At 33.4% G+C, this 18,216-nt stretch overlaps 3 protein-coding genes across 3 annotated transcripts; 2 read left to right on the top strand and 1 right to left on the bottom strand.

Annotated features, from left to right (window-relative positions):
- Positions 1 to 3,600: 3,600 nt before the first annotated feature.
- On the top strand, positions 3,601 to 5,779 carry LOC107929019 (protein IQ-DOMAIN 1). Its single transcript, XM_016860341.2, has 4 exons — positions 3,601 to 3,760; positions 3,870 to 4,254; positions 4,347 to 4,592; positions 4,891 to 5,779. The coding sequence occupies exons 2-4, from the start codon at positions 3,886 to 3,888 to the stop codon at positions 5,494 to 5,496; spliced, it is 1,221 nt and encodes a 406-aa protein (XP_016715830.2). The 5' UTR covers positions 3,601 to 3,760; positions 3,870 to 3,885; the 3' UTR covers positions 5,497 to 5,779.
- Positions 5,780 to 7,124: 1,345 nt separating this feature from the next.
- Positions 7,125 to 9,461, top strand: LOC107929076 (40S ribosomal protein S3a). Its single transcript, XM_016860413.2, has 7 exons — positions 7,125 to 7,266; positions 7,368 to 7,415; positions 7,518 to 7,623; positions 8,337 to 8,477; positions 8,579 to 8,764; positions 8,861 to 9,061; positions 9,164 to 9,461. The coding sequence occupies exons 1-7, from the start codon at positions 7,256 to 7,258 to the stop codon at positions 9,257 to 9,259; spliced, it is 789 nt and encodes a 262-aa protein (XP_016715902.1). The 5' UTR covers positions 7,125 to 7,255; the 3' UTR covers positions 9,260 to 9,461.
- A 170-nt stretch (positions 9,462 to 9,631) lies between these two features.
- Positions 9,632 to 16,687, bottom strand: LOC107929075 (protein NETWORKED 1A). Its single transcript, XM_016860412.2, is given in 6 exon segments — positions 9,632 to 11,025; positions 11,127 to 13,036; positions 13,039 to 15,249; positions 15,383 to 15,628; positions 15,740 to 15,811; positions 16,376 to 16,687. Coding segments are annotated over 4 exon segments (5,376 nt in total). The 5' UTR covers positions 15,483 to 15,628; positions 15,740 to 15,811; positions 16,376 to 16,687; the 3' UTR covers positions 9,632 to 9,870.
- Positions 16,688 to 18,216: the final 1,529 nt, after the last annotated feature.

The raw sequence follows: 18,216 nt of genomic DNA, 5'->3' as shown, positions 1-18,216 counted from the left end.
AACATTTAGCTCCTTCTCTTCACTTCTCCTACTATTGCTCTCCACCTATTAGGGTGAACTAGTCTCCTTGTCAACATCATCGTCTCCTCCTATCTCTTTCCTTGTTGATTGAGCCATAGTTCCTCCTTCGATTGATGTCCTTGTTAACCCAGCAAACCCCAATTTGGAGCTTCCTTCAAACCAAACACAGACTCAACCACCTACACTGGTTACAAAGAAATCAACTCTCAATCTTGACCAAATGACACCACACCAATCTCAGCCCCCACCTGGTGCTTCGTCCTCCCTCCCCAGAAACACTCTCTCACCATTCTACTATACACTCTCCCATTGAAAGGGTTAGATAAATTCTATTTTAAGTAAATTTTTACGTAAATCACAAAGATAAATTATATTATCATAAATTTAAAAAAAAACATAAACACAAATATTATTTAATTATCATTAGGATAAATATTATTTATCTTAATATTTAAATTTGTTGTTATCTTTAAAATTTATCATTATAAATTAATTTAAATTTAAAATTTATTTTTAATTATTTCATTAAATTTAAAAATTATCATAAAATATGTATTGTTTAATTTAAATGTAATACAGCATATATAATTTTTTTTAATTTTAAAAATTCTAAAAATTCATATAAATGTTCACAACTATTGTAAAATATTATTTTAAAGAATAATATTTTTTTTTAATTTTCACTCTCAATGTTTTCTATGTGTTATCATTTTTTAAAATTCTTTAATATTAAATTTAAAATAATTTATATTTTAATTAGAAAAAAAACTGGTAATTATATATATATTGACACCATGCATAAAGCGGTCCAAATCCTGTGACCCGACCATAATCACGTGTATATGAAAGTAATTGGTTTTATTAGTGTGAGAGAGAATAATAAGCAATCACATACATTTGCTGGCTACCATGTTTTAGATCTTCTCGTGAGGATTTGACCTTTTTGTTAATTTCAACAAATTATGAATATCAATTTTTTTATATTACTTTTTAAAATGCATTTTTATCTTTTTATATCTTTTCTGCATGGAAAGTATTTGGACACGCTTTAAAATATAGTAAAATAATAAAAATTTTAAATTTTTATAAAATATGATAATTATTATTGGTCATGTTTGACAATTAGTTGATAGTTGATTGTAGTAGCTGGCTTAATCAACTTATTCTATTAATTAATTTGACCAATTGATTTTATCAACTATTTATTTAAAAGTGTTTGGTAAAACTTAGCTGAAAGTTGATACGTGTAAAATGACAAATAATGACATGATATTATTGAAATAAAACACTATTAATTAATGAAATTAATTAGTAAATATTTTTGAAATTTTAAATAAACAAACTTCTTAAGTTGTTTATTTGCAAATAGTAATAGTGTATCAATATAATTGTAAACTATATTCTTAGTGATAATTATGTCATGTTCTTAGTATGTAAATTAGTGATAAATTTGTCAAGTAACATATTTCAATTAATATAAAGTTGCATAAGAAATTATTTTACACAGGTAAATTGAAAATAAATTAAGAATACATAAATCTTCAAGAAATATATACATATCGAAACAAGTAAAAATAAATATTTAAGAAAGACGATGTTGTCGTCTACAATATCTTGGCACCTCTAATAGGTTTGAAAGCATGTGGCAAAGAGAGTAATTCTAGAACAAACATAGTCAGATATGCCATTCTACATATCTCATTCTCAATCAGCTGTAAAAAATATGCTCATCCTTGCGTTTTTTGTTTTGGAGGTTTTAGCTCAACAAGTTCTTACAAACCTCTATTCACCAAACACTACATTTAGAGGGTTTGACTACCCAATACTCTATTTATACCCAATCAACCAAAAAACCCAAAATTCTGTTTACCAAACATCTTGTTATTTCAACCTACTTATTAAATTATAAGTTGCGGATACCCTAATATTTCCATATATACTCAAAGTGATAAAACGATCGCCAATAAGATTTAAGTTTTGCTTTTAACCCTTTGTAAGATTAGATACCATTAGCTCGGAATTAAGATAAAAAAGGATCATGAGGATCATATATAAACCTACCATGTGATTGACAGCCAAACCTTGCATTATTAAGTACCAAAAAAATATACATTACTACATATAAAAAGATTACGTGAGTGCTTTACTGTCAATAATACATGATAAGTCAAAATAATTATTTATTCATGTGTTAAATCTAATATAAATATATGATAAATATAATTATAATACAGTTATACACTAATAAAGCATTCGATGAGGAGAGGACAAGGGTAGATTTGCGAATTGCTGGGCTTGGTGTATTGCATGGGATTGGAAATTTTACTGGTGTGTTTAAAGGCGGTGAAATTATGTCGCTTACCAAACGACATTATCACATTAAACAAAATTACTAAATTTTCAACATTTTATTAATATCAGAAACAAAAATCTAAAAGCAATTCATTTATGCATAAGTAAATTAGTTAGTTTTGCTTAACCAAAGCAATTACATTTCCCCCTTAATTAAATCCATTATTTTATTGTTACCATAACCTAGATAAATTTAATTGATCCTGACAAGGAAATAAGCGAGATAGATATTGTTAAATTCACTTTTAATGTATCCTATTATTTGTCTTATCCTCTATGAAGTTAAATGTATCCATCTTCATAATTTAATTTGTTAATGGTTTATAATTGTTTTTAATTTTTAAAAACAAATAAATATTTAAACACATTTCTTTTAAAAATAATCATAAAAAATACGAGATTTCATATAACACATTCTTATATTTTTTCTTTTTTTTTATAATTATATATATAAAAATAAAATAATAATTTCAGAAACGGATCAATGGTGAAACTAGGGGGTTGGTAGGCCCCCCGACCCCCAAAAATAATTTTTTTGTTTAAACTCTTTTATAATTTATAAAATTTTAAATTAGTAATTGTAAAATTATATTTGGTCCCAAAATGATAAAAAAATGATTTAATCATTTAAAAAGTATAAAACATCATTTATTAAAATAATAAAAATACATTTTTATTATCATAAAAATATATAATTTAATTTAAAAAAAATATTTTAACTTCACCATTAAAATGGATTGGAGGTACCATAACTACTTCATACTCATAATCGAAAGAAAATTATCTTACTCACTACTATAAATACTCTCCCCTTAAAAAACGTACTTTGTTGAAAGTGAGATGATTTGAAATCCATTAATGATTAAGTTTGTTGACATAAAATTCTGTTAATTATATGATTTGAATCCATAATCACCTTTTTAAATTTATAATCAGTTACTAAATTAACAAAAATTTCCATTTTTACAACCTAAATCGCAGCCTTCAATGGGGGACCATGTCTATTGACAGAAGAAAACTTGGTGCAAAAGACAAAACAATACTGCACACACTTAGCTTTGAAAGAACGAGCATGTGCTTGGTCATAGATCCCAACGACCAATCCCAAAGCTATAACTCTGCTAATCTCTAAGTGGATCCCACTATCACCCCCGACAGGGCATTTCCATCTTCGAAATGCCACTCCCCAAATTAATACACCTCAAAAATCAGTAGTATTTTATACGGATTCTCCATCTTCCCTGGTCCCATTTTCACATGGCTTTCTGCTATGTTCCCTTCCAAATCAACCAAAACATTGTTTTGTAATAACCCGATCTAATGAACTCCAACCCGAAATTTTACTTAAAGAAACATCGAGGATGTCACCATTGATATCTTATTACAGGTAGATGAAGATGTTTAATTAGCTATCATTTAGTGTCCTTACCTAATGCTCATTAGATATATAATATACCCTACGAGATCTATAAAATCTTCATTTTTGTGAATACTAGAATGGTTTAAACAGCGATGGGGAAGACAGCGAAATGGTTGAAAAGCCTGTTGACTGGTAAGAAAGACAAAAGTAGAAACATAAGTAATAATCAGAATTCTTCAGTTGTCCCTGAGAATCCAACGACGACCGTTTCGATCCCACTGCCACCGACAACTCCTAAAGAGAAACGACGATGGAGTTTCCGGAGATCTTCGGCTTCAGCGACGCCTGTTAGGGAGTTGAATTCTGTAGAACAAGTGGTTACCCCTTCACCTCCACCACCACCGGCTCCGCCGGTTGTGACGGATGTGATCCGGGTAAGTGGTAGTGCTGACGATGAGAAAGTTGATGCAGGTGAAGAGGCCGCTGCTAAGATGATTCAAGCTGTGTTTCGATCTTACCTGGTATGTTATAATTTGTTAGATTTGATGGCTGAATTATGTATTTATTTGAGACGTTTTTGATGAGATCGGAAGTGGGTGCTATTGATGAACAGGCAAGGAAAGCTTTGAAAGCGTTGAAAGGGATAGTGAAGTTACAGGCACTGGTAAGAGGTCACTTGGTGAGAAGACAAGCTAGTGTTACTCTTAAATGCATGCAGGCTTTGGTTACCGCACAAGCTCGAGCTCGAGCTCGAGCTCAGAGGATTCGGATGGTTGAAGATTCCAGGCCTGCTAGCCGAAGACAATCGCCCCATAGAAGGTCCACAACACCAGATCAGCGGCTCCGGCATGGATATCATGTAAGTTTCGATTCATTTCAATGATCCACGTTTTTTCCGCATAATATATTATTATAACTGTGAATTCTGATCCAATCTCAAAATTTTGATTCATCTAAATCCAAACTCGATATAATTTAATATAATTAAAATAGTTAACAATATGAATCCACTAAACTCGACGAAATGATCCACATAAAAAATTAACCCCTTGATAATTGATCTAAATATTTTATAAACACGATAATTTCACTCAAATTTACGCAACTCAAAACGAACCTGACCTGTCTAATTTGCAATGTGGTATTCGAGAATGTAGGAGATTGATAGTGGAGTGGAGGAAAACATTAAGATTGTAGAGATAGATCATGGTGATTCAAAGGCAAGTTTGCAGAGTAGAAACAGCTATTCAATGGAACACAGATTCTCAAATCCTCAGGCATCACCGGTAACATCATCATATTTGGCTGATCAAATAAGCCCCGGTGCTTGCAGTGGTCATTTCGAAGACCATTTTTTCACCGTAGCACAAAGCAGTCCCCATTATGCAGAATCCGAGACATTTGAGTACTCGTTCTGCCCCAATTACATGGCCAACACCGAATCATCAAGAGCCAAAGCCAGGTCACAAAGTGCGCCCAAGTCGAGACCGGATTCGATCGAGAGACAACCTAGCGGCCGGCGGAGATCGTCTACTGAAGGCCGGAATCATGTCCCAAAGGCAATGAAAATGAAGCGGTCGTCTTCACATGTCGGAGCTGCCGAAAAGAACTCCCAGTACCAGTATCAGTATCAGTACCCTTGGTCCATCAAACTCGATAGATCATCGGTTTCACTTATAGACAGTGAGTGCGGTTCCACCAGTACGGTATTGACAAACACCAACTACTGCAGATCCCATTTCGGGTACGATGTAAGAGTATGAAATAACACCAAATGGAATCTCGAAAATAAATTCGCTCGATTCAACTGAGGGAAAGTAATCAGGAGCCAAAAAATGACTTCTATGACTAATGTAGAAGGTTTACTGTGAACAATGACCTGCGAAAATTGCAGGGACTAGTGATGTAGTAACATTGTGTCAATAGAAATTCTCTGTTTGATTTATTTTCTGATGATTAGGTTTTTTATTTATGTATTTGAAAGATTGTATTTATATACATTTATTTATATTAAAATATAAGTCAGTATGTTCTTAATTAGAATAAGCACATGCTTCATGGCTTGCTCAAAAGCTGGGACTTTACTCTTATTTTTTGCTTTTCAATGCAATGTGCGTAAACATTTTACTCTACTTTACGTTCATCTCTTTTGTACTTTTAAAATTAAATAATGTAATAATGTAATAATTTTATTTTTATATACAGTCAATGGAATAATATTTAAAATGAAGATAAATAAATTTATTTTTAAAACATATAGAAATATGTATATTTAAATTATATTTAAAATTGTTGATATTATGATATTTTCAATAAAAATATCAAAAAATAATTTATTGTAACTCATTATTATAATATTTTTGATATAATACTTTTTTAATTAAGTAAAAGAAAATAATTTGTAAAGTTTAATTTGGTTATATAAATTATATATTAAATATTAAAACATATTCAAATGTATAATAATGTCCTATGCTTAAAATAAATTTCAAAACAAAATAGTTGCATACTTGAATATAACAAAAAATTATATTGAATGATAAATAAGTTCTAAAAACATTTTTTTATTTATTATGAAATACTTTTTCAAATAAAAAAAAAGTATGCTTACTTACTCAATTGTAAAATTACTTAAAAATCAAATTATAATTTAAATTAATACACCCTGTTAATTTTAATTTAATTTGTAAAAGGTTTATATAAAAAACCGTTTAAAAATATTAAAAAATCAATTAAGGCACTGTATTAAATTTACACCTAATTAAGTTTTTTTATTAATAGTTTCCGTTATTTACCACATTGACCATTAAAATAAGTTGACGGATCAACTAGATGGTGACACATGACAACTTTGAGTTAAATTTAATATTTTTCCCATAAAAGTGATTAAAAATAATATAAAAATATAAAAAATCAGAAAAAAATTAAAATGTTAAATATTAAAAATATTAAAATTGATATAAACTTGGGTTTACCTATTTTACTATTTAAATTAGGTAAAAATATGCTCCAAATTCTTGTACTATTTGTATTTTTGTTATTTAGTCCCTCTACTTTTATTTTAAGGAATTTTTATCTTTCTATTTTTAAGATTTAAAATTGGAATTCCAATTGATAATGCAATTAGATTTAGGTTTATTGCCATTTTTTAATTAAATAATTACTAAGTGAATAATTTTTTATTACAAAAATGTTTTACAAACAAAATAAAAAAAAGAAATATGATGGTGTTAATAATATGAGGTATTAAATTCTTAGAAATAAAAGTGCACGACTAAATTTTGAATTTACAAAGAGTACAGGGACTAACAACAGAATTTAACCTTTATATTAATAGAATTCTAATTGGGCTGGGCCGGATAACAAACCGGGATTCTCAAACAGTCGGAAATAAGTACAGCTTGAGAGAGCCAAGCATCCATATATAAGCAACTAAAATTAGGGTTTTTGATTTCCTCCCCACTCCTAATTAAGTAGGTGCCGACTGCTCCGTTCTTTGTAGCAAAGCAAAGTTTGTGAAGCATGGCCGTCGGGTACTCATTTCCTTTTCCTTCATCTTTCTCGTTCTTCAAATTGGCTTTCTTTCTTTTTATTAAACCTGATCTGTTTCTGGGTCTTTCTTTTTGTAATGTAGGAAGAACAAGAGGATTTCCAAGGGAAAGAAGGGAGGAAAGAAGAAGGCGTGAGTACTGTTTTTTATCGATCTAGTTTTTAGCTTTAATCGCGCTTTGGGTATTTTACTAACAGATCTGTTCGTTAAATGTTTGATTTTTTTTTTGTTTAGAGCGGATCCTTTTGCTAAGAAGGATTGGTACGATATCAAGGCTCCTTCAGTTTTCACTACCAGAAATGTGGGGAAAACTCTCGTCTCCCGTACTCAGGGTACCAAGGTTTGTTTTCTTTTAGAAAATTATTTATTTATTTTTCGAAAATGTTTGCATTGTATTGTATTCTTTCAACCTTCGAGGAAATTGGGTTTTGTTTATATTCTTTGTACATTCCATTGCCAATGCTTGGAACTTTTCTTAGCGTTTATTGGAAGTTAATATGGAAGTTTAATGCTGTTGTCTTTTCATGGTATTTTCTGGTTTGCTCTGTAAAATGGGAACTGCAGTTTTGAGCTGAGCCTTGCTTATATTGCTGGTTGTTTTTTTATGACCATGATGTTATTTTTGTTATTTGAAGTGCTGATTTACCATTTCTTTTGAAATACCAATATCTTGTATTAAGAAAATTGGCTACTGAACGCATAAGGTTCTCAATTGAGTGAGGAAATTTTGTATCTGTTATCAAACTATAAATTTATTTTGACTCTGCACTTCATGGTTACTTCTTTGAGAAGGATGCAACAATTGAAGTGGACTTATTTGAGAAACTTGTAACTTATTATTTGTTTACTTGTCTCGGTCGGCTTCAGTTATTTAGACGATTAATCACCTTTATGACTTTCTTCTACTTATGATATGCTGTGGATGTGTGTTCTTGATATATAAGTTTCCGCATAGAAACAGCACAATGAACTTAGATCTGCTCTGTATATTTAACGTATAGTTACTGTTTGAGTTATATGTATGTGGTTTGAACTTGGTTATTTCATTGACAGATTGCTTCTGAAGGACTCAAACACCGTGTGTTTGAGGTTTTCCTTGCTGATCTTCAAGGTGGTGATGAGGATCATGCTTACAGAAAGATTCGTTTGAGAGCTGAAGATGTTCAAGGAAAAAATGTTTTGACCAACTTTTGGGTATGATTAATATAAACTTCCTTTATTTACTATATTATCCCAGCTTTTTTAGCAATAGAAGTTTAAAAATTTTGATTCGTTTTCCTTTTTCAAATTTCCAGGGAATGAATTTTACAACTGACAGGCTGAGGTCTTTGGTCCGTAAATGGCAAACCCTGATTGAAGCTCATGTTGATGTGAAGACAACTGACAATTACACTTTGAGATTGTTCTGCATTGGATTCACTAAGAGACGCCCGAACCAGGTTAAAAGGACTTGTTATGCTCAGTCCAGCCAGATTAGACAGGTAAACTACCCCGGTGCTTGGACTGTTTGCAGTGTTTGTGTGCTTTCTGTGAATTTGTCAATCCCATGATGACCAAGTGAAATTATTGTTTTTCAGATACGCCGAAAGATGAGGGAAATAATGACTTCCCAGGCAACATCTTGTGATTTGAAGGAACTGGTTCAAAAGTTCATCCCCGAGGTGATTGGAAAAGAAATCGAGAAGGCAACATCTAGCATCTATCCTTTGCAGAATGTGTTTATTCGTAAGGTCAAAATCTTGAAGGCTCCCAAGTTTGATCTCGGGAAGTTGATGGAGGTAAGTTTCTGGCATCTATTCTCTTACTTTTCAATAAAATTATTATCCCATGGAGCTTGCCTTGTTAATTTCTTTATTTTCTTGTTTTCTTTATTCATTTAGGTTCATGGTGACTACTCAGAGGATGTTGGTGTGAAACTAGAGAGGCCTGCTGATGAGACAATGGCTGAGGCTCCTGCAGAGGTTGTTGGAGCTTGAACGAAGAACAATAGTCCATGAATTTGTCTTGTTTTTTTATGCTTCTAGGAGTTTTTGCTGATCATTTTAGTTTTGTCGAAAAACTGTAGTAGAGAATTTCTCCATGGTTTTGATGTTAAAAGGATATGATTTTGCAACTTAATATTTGAGTAAACAATATGTTACCCTTTGGTAAAAAATAAATATGATCTTTACCTTAAAATATTCATAATATGAATGACAAATACATGAATATCATATAGGGTTACATTTAAGATGTTTATACTTCATTTGCTTTTCAAATAAAAAAATTAGCTTGTAGTCTTGCTGTGTTGAAAAAAACCCAACTCAAACTTGAAAATACCCTGAATTGTAGTTATAAATAAAAACAGGTTAAAATGGAACGGATATATAACAGGTTCTACTAGTTTGACATTGTTTGCTCAAAATTACTAGATAGAGTGCTGTATACAGCTTATGAACTGATTACATCAAGACCTAATTCTAGAAGTGATAATTTGCTCTAAAAACAGGTTCTAAGCATATAAATTCCTTGAAAATTAGGCAAGCTTTGAATCTTATCAAGCAACAACAGGGCTTTATTTTTTCTGTCTGTCTGTATATGCTTAGCCTCAGTCTATACTGGAAGAAGGTCTTGCACACCCACAAAAACAACCCTTCTTTCGTCTTCCACTCCGTCTTCCACCGTTGTAGATAAAGTCCCTTAAGAGGACACCGGTTCGGGTTTTCCCTTTGTTCTTCCTTTCATCTTCTAGTTTCAGCATAACGTACTCGATGCTCTGCACCTCGAACTGCAACCTTCCGATCTTTTCAGACCCTTTTGTTGCCTGCTCACGTACCTTTTTCAAGTTGCTCTTTCCAGGTCCTTCCAATTCCTTTGAGTTTGTCCCGTCTAAAGATGAAGAACTCCCTTCGACATCCTTGGTCAATTCACCATTGACGTTGCACAACTCCTTGATTGCATCCTCCACCTCTTGCAATTGTTCTTTGACTTGTCCGTATTCTAAATCGAACGCCTTCTTCCTCTTCTTGATTTCCATTCTCTTTTTCAGTTGTTTGACAGAGGTTTGAAGAGCCATCAATTTATGAGCATCAGAAGCAAGTCTGTCTAAGACCTTTCGGTTTTTAGCTCGTTTCTTTGGTTCTCTAATGCTGGTAGATATCTCTAACTTATCAATGCTCAACTCTTTCTCCACCAATGCTCCCAAAGAACTCTCGTTTTCAGGTTCTAGATCACTGGACTGATGACAGGCAATGATCTCCCCCGGTACAAACACCCGTTCTTGCATGTCATTGATTTTTGAATCAACACCACATTCATGCTCAGCAGACTCCCATAGTTCAAGCATTTGATCATCAGCTGTGCTGGTCTCTCTCTTACTCTTGCTCCCTCTGTATAATGAAGAATCAGAGACATGATCCAGGGGAATATCTTTCAACAATATCCCATTTCTCAATTCAGAAATTTCAGGTTTCATCTTCTTCGACTTGAGTTTTCGAGCAACCTCTTCACCAACTTGCATACCTTTCTTCATTTCTGAATTAGAGGGGTTAATGGCTTTAGATGAAGCATCAATCTCGTGGCTGTTCTTGTTACTTTTCCGCTTCACAAGCCTATTCATCTCTTGCACCAGAGCTTTTTCGACTGCTTTAACCTTAGTGCACATCTCCTGCAAGTCTGAAATCCCAGATGTCAAAAACGCACTTTGTCCTTCTTCGAGTTTCTCCGAGCTCACCACATAAAGTTCATCAACCATTTCTACATCCTGGTGAAAACAAATAAATAGAACTTTAAATGTAGTATAATGCAAGCATATCTAAACAGTTTCAACCGCAAATATTCCCTAAATGTAGAAATTAATTTTACCTTATCTTCGTCACCATTTGGAACACAAAGCTTTGGCTGAAGAAGGGCAGTTTGCTCAAGGGATATTATACTATCTTTCAGTGAAGCTATGACCGGAACATAGGCAGACATCGAGACCTTCAACCCTCCAATTTCACTTTCCAAGAACTCAACCCTTTCCTTCATCTGTCCTATTTGTGCACTCTTTACAGCACTTTCTTCTTCGAGTGTCTCACAAACTTCAGTAAGCTCGTGTACCTTATTTTCGAGTAGAACTTCACAAACGGCAGAAGCTTGGAAATCAAAGTAAAATGATGCAGCCTCAGCTTCCCACAGCTCGAACTCATTGCTTTTTTCTTGTAGCTCTAGACTCAGGTTTTGTCCATAAATCTTTTTTTCTTCGATTTCCTTGTGTAATGTAACAACTTTGGAACCCAAATTGTCATTTGCTTCACGAAGGTGTTCGATTTCCATTTTCTGTTCTTTGTTATCTTCCGATAGTTCAACAATCTGCCTCTCTAAGTTTTCTCTAATCTGTTTAGATTCTTCATATTCCCTCTTCAGTTCCTCGAGAGTCTGGTACAGTTCCGCATTCAAGTTATGTGTGGCCTGAAGCTTTTCATCTGCTTCTGAAAGCTCGATGGTCTTCTGTTTTAGCAAATCACTTCTGATAACGACTTGATAATTTAATTGGTCGTTCAAATCTTTGACACCATTTAGTCCATTGCGTAACTTCTCAACAGTTTCACTCAATTCTGAGATTTCAGCTTCTTTCTTGTTCAACGTCTTCTCCAATTTCTTGATTTCAACGGCTTTTTCGGCACCAAAGGTCTCTAAAATGAGAGAGAGACTACTAAGGGCTACCACTTCTTGTAGGGCAACACTGTTCTCATCTTCAAGAACACGCATATCCTCTTTGAGGTCCGAGAATTTCTCGAGCAAAAGTCTGTTTTCTTCGAGCTGCTTGGAATTTTCCTCCTCTAATAACAAGCAAGCTCCGTGCATGCTCTTCAACTTTCCACGTTCACTCTCCAATTCCGCGTTTAATATTTCTTTCTCAATCTTTCCGTCACGCACTTCCAACATCAACTGCTGGTTCATCTCTTGAAGCTCCCGCTTGTCTTTCTGCAGCATCGCATTCTGCTTTTCCACAATCTCGAACTTATACTCAAGGGCTCGGTTCTCAGACTCAAGTTCGCCGCCCTCGAATTTAAGTTGTCCGATTAAAGTTAACAGCACTGAGTTCTCAACTACCAGTCGTTGCTTCTCTTCCTGGTTTCTCGATAGTGAACTCTTTATGTCTTCAACATTATCCAGAATGCATGAAAGAGGAACTTGATCTGATTCAACTACATCCCGATGTTTGTTAACAGGATCAAACTCAAGAGCTCGGAAAATTAAATAAATCCCAGATCTTAGTTTCTCGATTTCATCCAATAGGAATTCACCTTCTATCTGCTGCTCAAGATTTTCACTCTCCAACTCCCTAATTAGTTTATCCGACAATTTGGACGCCTCGACATGTTTCTGACATTCAATCAACAAAGACAAGTTTTTTTCCTCGAGATCTTTTATGATCTTTTGGAAGATGAAGATCTCGACCTGAGTCTTGACAGCTTTATCAATTTCTTCTTCGAACTCTTTTCTCCGGAACCTACTTTCTTCTTGTAGTAAATGGACATGGTTTTCGAGATCCACTAACCGTGATTCACTTGACTGCACATAACAGGCACGCTCTTGTTGTTCCGCACCGAGGGAATCCCGTAGTTCCTCTACCTGACAGAGTGTCAAATCTTTCTCCTTCTCCAGGTCAGAATATTTTTCCTCCAGTTTATCGAATCGGAGTTCAAGGATGCATAGCCTCTTTTCAACATCCTCGAGCTTCAAGATCAGGCTGTCTCTTTCACCTGCAAGAACGGATTTCTCGTTTTGAGATACTGGCAGAATTCTTCTAAGGTCTTTGACTTTGATCTCAAGCCTTCAAGCTCGATATTAGCACCAGAAAGGGAACTTTCCAACGATCTGTTTTTCTCAAAGAGCGTCTGCATATTCTCAGTCATCTTCTGTAACTGAGAAAGAAGAACCGATTTCTCAGCGGCAAGTGAAGATTTTTCTCCCCAAAGAAACTCACTGGACTTCCGTAATTCCCCAACAAGCTCCCTCGACCCTTCCAATTTGCCATTCAATTCCGACACTGAACTTCTCAAAACAGCATTCTTCTCCAAAAGATTATCCATGCTTCTCAGTTTCTTGTAAAGAACTTCGGCCTCCCCTCTTTGCTTGCTGAATTCTTCCTTCAGTTTCGAGTTCTCCTCTCGTAATTCCTTCACTGACAGTTCAAGACATTCAGGATTTAAACCTGAAGACAGCAGCTGTTGAATTAATGCCTGGTATGCACTACTCAAGACCTCAATTTCATCCTTCAATTTGTCAACTTCTTGCTGGAGGATATTACTTCGTTCCATTTGTACTGCAACCTCACTTTCAAGTTTTTCTTTCAGTTCCTTCAAGCCGAGAATTTCATCTTCTAAATTCTTCATCGAAACAGTGGCAGAACTGTTTAATTCATTGAGGCTCCGGTTTTCACCCTGCACTTGATCAATTTCTACCTCCAATTTTTGGTTGCTTGCTTCCAACTCGTTTAACTTTTGAAGCTTATTCAAGAGCTCCGATGTCAAAACTCGCTGCTCCTCTTGAGATTGCGAATTCAACATTTGTAAAGTTTGCAGTGTAGCCTCGACTTGCACAAATCGTAAATGCTCGTCTTGCAATGATGTCTGAAGTTTCTCCAAATCGTTTTGCTTCTCCGAAAGTTCACGATCCTTAATCGCTATTTTCTGCACCAGATTATCGGCCTCTACTAGTAGAGATTGATTCGATTTCTCCAGCAGAGCACGCTGTTCTTCCACGCTTCTCAATTTTTCACCACTGACTACAATCTCATTGTTTAATCGTTTTGCATCCTCCTGGGCACGAGAAATTTCACTCTCCAACTCGGCAATCGTTACCAAGCACTGCTCATACAGCCGAGCCATAGTATCTTTCTCTTCTTTCAGCTTAGCAATAGCATCTTTTAGCGCTTTAACTTCACTTTCAGCTCTTTCGATTTGCATGTTGAGCATTTTCGCGTTTTCTTCAGCAAGTGAGATTTTATTTTCTAATGATGATATCATATCAAGACACTGCTTGTATCGAACAAGACCAGCTTTCTTTTCAGCTTCTAACCTAGAAAGCTCTATCTTAAGATTCCGAACTTCAATATCTGCTTTGAAAGCCCTCTCGTTAAGCCCTTTTGCTTCCTCTTGGGATTGGGAAATGGTATTCTCCAAGCTGGATATTCTTTCCAAGCACTGATTGTATTGATGAAGACCAGCGTCTCGTTCGGCTTCAAGTTTACTTAATGCTTCTTTCAGAACTTTGATCTCGATTTCAGCTTTGCTGGCTCGTTCATCAAGATTCCCGGCATACATTTGTGCTTCGTTAAGTTCTCTTTCAAGGCTAGATGACTTCTTTAAACTCTGTTGGTAATGAAGAAGGACATCTTCCTTTTCGGCTTGAATCTCGGCAAGAGTTTTCTTCAAGAACTCTGCTTCAGTTTCAGCTTTACCTGCACGCTCAGATTCGGAAAGAACTTGATTCTTCAAATTTTCATTCTCAATCGATAACTGAGATAACCCACTCTGCTCATTTTCCTCGGCTTCACCACCATTCCCCTTCTTCACAGTAATGTTGGCATTTGGAGACACTATTCCCGATTCAAACATCTGATTCAACTGCTTTAAACCCCTTTTGTTTATCCCAGAGCCCTTTTGCAAGTCATCCAAATCAAAGAATGCACGAAAAGGATGCGGGGTTTCTGGTGTGTCAGGCTCAACCTCAGGGCCTGAAGAGCCCAAGGATGATTCATCAGCCAATACGAAAGGAACCTGGTTGGGAAAGGCTTCCGACATGGTTTTATGGGCATGGCGAAGCTCAACGGTTGCATGATCATACCTCTCTGCTAAAGCGCGGTAAGCTCTATAGAACTCCTCAACTAATTTCATGAGCTCCGGCCGTTTTTTATAATACATTTCCGCTCGTCTTGCAAAAGAATCCGCATCTTCTTCGATCAGTTTGATCATCGCTTTAACTTTAGAATCCATATCTGTTGAAACAGAAAATCATTGCAACTGAGTGTAGCATATGGTGATATAATTGGATTATCAACTATATACATATATATACACATATATCATCATAGACCATCGCGGCAAAGTATTTAGAAAGAAAACTCATACCTGTAAGATTTTCTTGAAGCCATTTAGAATTCTTGGGGATATGACTATCCCACCACCAAGAATACAAGCGTCTAGACTCGGAATGTAATGAAGTTGCCATAATTCCACCAACAAGCAATAACGCAACGAGTTTCGGCTTTGCAAAAGCCTGGTCTTTACAAAAACTCAAGTAATGGGTCCAGGCCAGAATAAAAATCTAATTCTGTTCCACTACTCTAATAGATCTTTATTCTGAATCACTTGCACCTATACACAACCAGAGATATTCAAGTCAAACTACTTGGAATGCATTTAGAGCAACAAAATTCACATAATCGAATGATCGAAATCCCCGATAATCTATGTAACCTAAGTTACCTATTCAGTCAAAGATCAATGATGTGCAACGATGAGATTCTCTTCCATGTTTCAAAGCTAACAAGCACTCCACTGAAAAGGGAAAAAAGGATTATATCAGATCTTCAATTTTGTAAAGAATCAATTAAACAAATAGAAATACCATGAATTCAAAACAAAGATTCCCAAAAGTAAGCATATAGCATACAGCATTTGTACTTTGCAGTGAAAGTGATTCAATAAAAAAAAGAAAGCCATAAAAGTTGTTTGGACCCAGTGGTCCAATTACAGAAGGAATTTCATCACACAAATCTACAATTCAAAGAAGCACATGACCCTGTTTTGTTTTTTTTTTTTGGTTCTATTTGGGAAAGGATCATGAACTTTTATTTAAGAGTGGTCTCAAAAAAGGAAGAAGAAATGAACCATACGAACAAAACTGGGAAATAATTTAAGTATTCTTCCCAAAAACCAACATCAAATACTTGCAAAAAGGAACAAAATCTGGAAAAATAGCTATCTTTTTCAACAAAAAAACATAAAATTTAAACAAACTGCAAGAAAGAAAAAACAAAAACATGAACTTTAAGCAAATGGGTAATTAAGAGAACAGTAAAAGAAGAAGTTTTTAACAAAAGTTTGGATAAAAAAACATACCAAAAACACAAAAAAAAAAACCGGGAAATGGGATTTTGATGATCAGCAGCTGTGATAGTAAATCTTCAGCCGCATCTTGTTCAAAGTTACCCCATTGCTCTGTTATCTCTTACAAACTCTTCTGTGATTTTTTTTTTTTGGTTCTTTCTCTCTCCAAATGAGTTTCTTAGCATTATATTCTTAGATTTGACAAAGAGACACAATGAGAGAGAGAGAAAGTAAAAAGAAAAGAGCAAAGTAAACAAAGAAAGTTATTTATGAATAAAGATTGGAGTTTTTTTGCCACACTGTAAATTGGGAGACTGAATAAGACTTTGGATTGTTCAAATTAAAGTTTTGAAATGCGTCGTTTAATAATTGGGAGAGTTTATGGTATTTGGTCAAATTGGATGCCCCTCCTAATTGGAAATAAAAATTAGATGGGTTAAAATATGCCCCTAATTGCTGTATATTTATAAAATTTAGGCTCGGTTTAATTTTAAGAAACAACGGCCATTTTCATTTTTGTTTTTTCGGAAAATTAAAATATCAAAAGAAAACATTTTTTTTACAATTTTTAAAAATGATCATTTAAAAATAAAAATACGTGAAAATTAAAAATAATAAAATTTTATTTTCATTGTTTTAATTAAAAATATGTACCAAACATTTTCTGATATTGTCGTTATCAAAAATAATTTTTTTTATTTCTGTTTATGTTTTGTCATTTTCAGTAAATAGAAAATAAAAATCATTTCCTTAAAATAAAAAATAGAAATTATTTTCAGAAAGCAAATGAAGCCTTAGTATTTTTTTCATATTTAAAAAATGCAAATATAATTATTAATATCGTTTTCTTTTATTAAATTGTTCATAATAACGTTGTTTTTTATTACATAATTATCCAACAAGTATTTTTTATTTCAAACTATAATACCAACTACTTTAATAAAAAATTATTGACAATTAAAGTTTAATTTTAAAATCTATAAAATAAATGGATTAATTATAAAAATAAAAGTAGAGAGCTAAATTGTGAATATACTAAGAGTATAAACACCTTGAGTAAATATTAACCATGACTATAACTTTGCTTAAGATCACAATCATTAATGTTTTCTTGGGTTTTGGATTTCCCCATTAATGATGCTTTTGTTGTGTCTTGTGCTTTGCTGAAGAACTCTGTATTCTACAAATTCTATAATATTTATTCTAACAAAATATTATTTTCAAATAATATAAGTTGAATATATATAGTTTTTTTTTTTAAATTTGTGGCTTGTGAATAAAAATAATAAATGTTAAGATTTGGTTCTAAAGTTACCTAATATTAAATTTTAAAATAATTATATTAAGAAAAAATGTTGAAGAAAAGAAAATTAATAGATATTCTAATTTAAATTAAAATAAATCTGAACCTCTCATAATAAGCCGATTGAGTCTTAACTCGATTGGTATCGGCATTATTGCTAATGCAAGATGACGTGGGTTCGAGTGCACTGAAACGCATTATAAGAGTTAAGGAGGGGCTATGGTAGTTCTAAATATTGTATCAAAATGAGCAGATATGATAAGAACCTATAATGAGATTAATGTTAAAAAAAAGTTATAACCAAGTACAAAGCATAACTATTAATAACTAAAAACTATATATATTTTATAAATAAAAGAAGGCTACACACTACCTTAAATTAAATTATTCGTACATGTGTATAAATAATAGATATTATTCACATTTAGTAAGGTATAATCAAAATAAATCATAATATTCGCAGTTTTTTATTTTAACTATTCATATTTTTCCTTAATCATTAATAAAGTATAAATATTTTTTTCTTTTTTCATAATAATTATTTCGTTCT

Source organism: Gossypium hirsutum, chromosome D09 (assembly GCF_007990345.1).
Source record: "Gossypium hirsutum isolate 1008001.06 chromosome D09, Gossypium_hirsutum_v2.1, whole genome shotgun sequence".
Lineage (NCBI taxonomy): Eukaryota > Viridiplantae > Streptophyta > Magnoliopsida > Malvales > Malvaceae > Gossypium > Gossypium hirsutum.
This window is presented reverse-complemented; position numbering and strand designations above follow the sequence as displayed.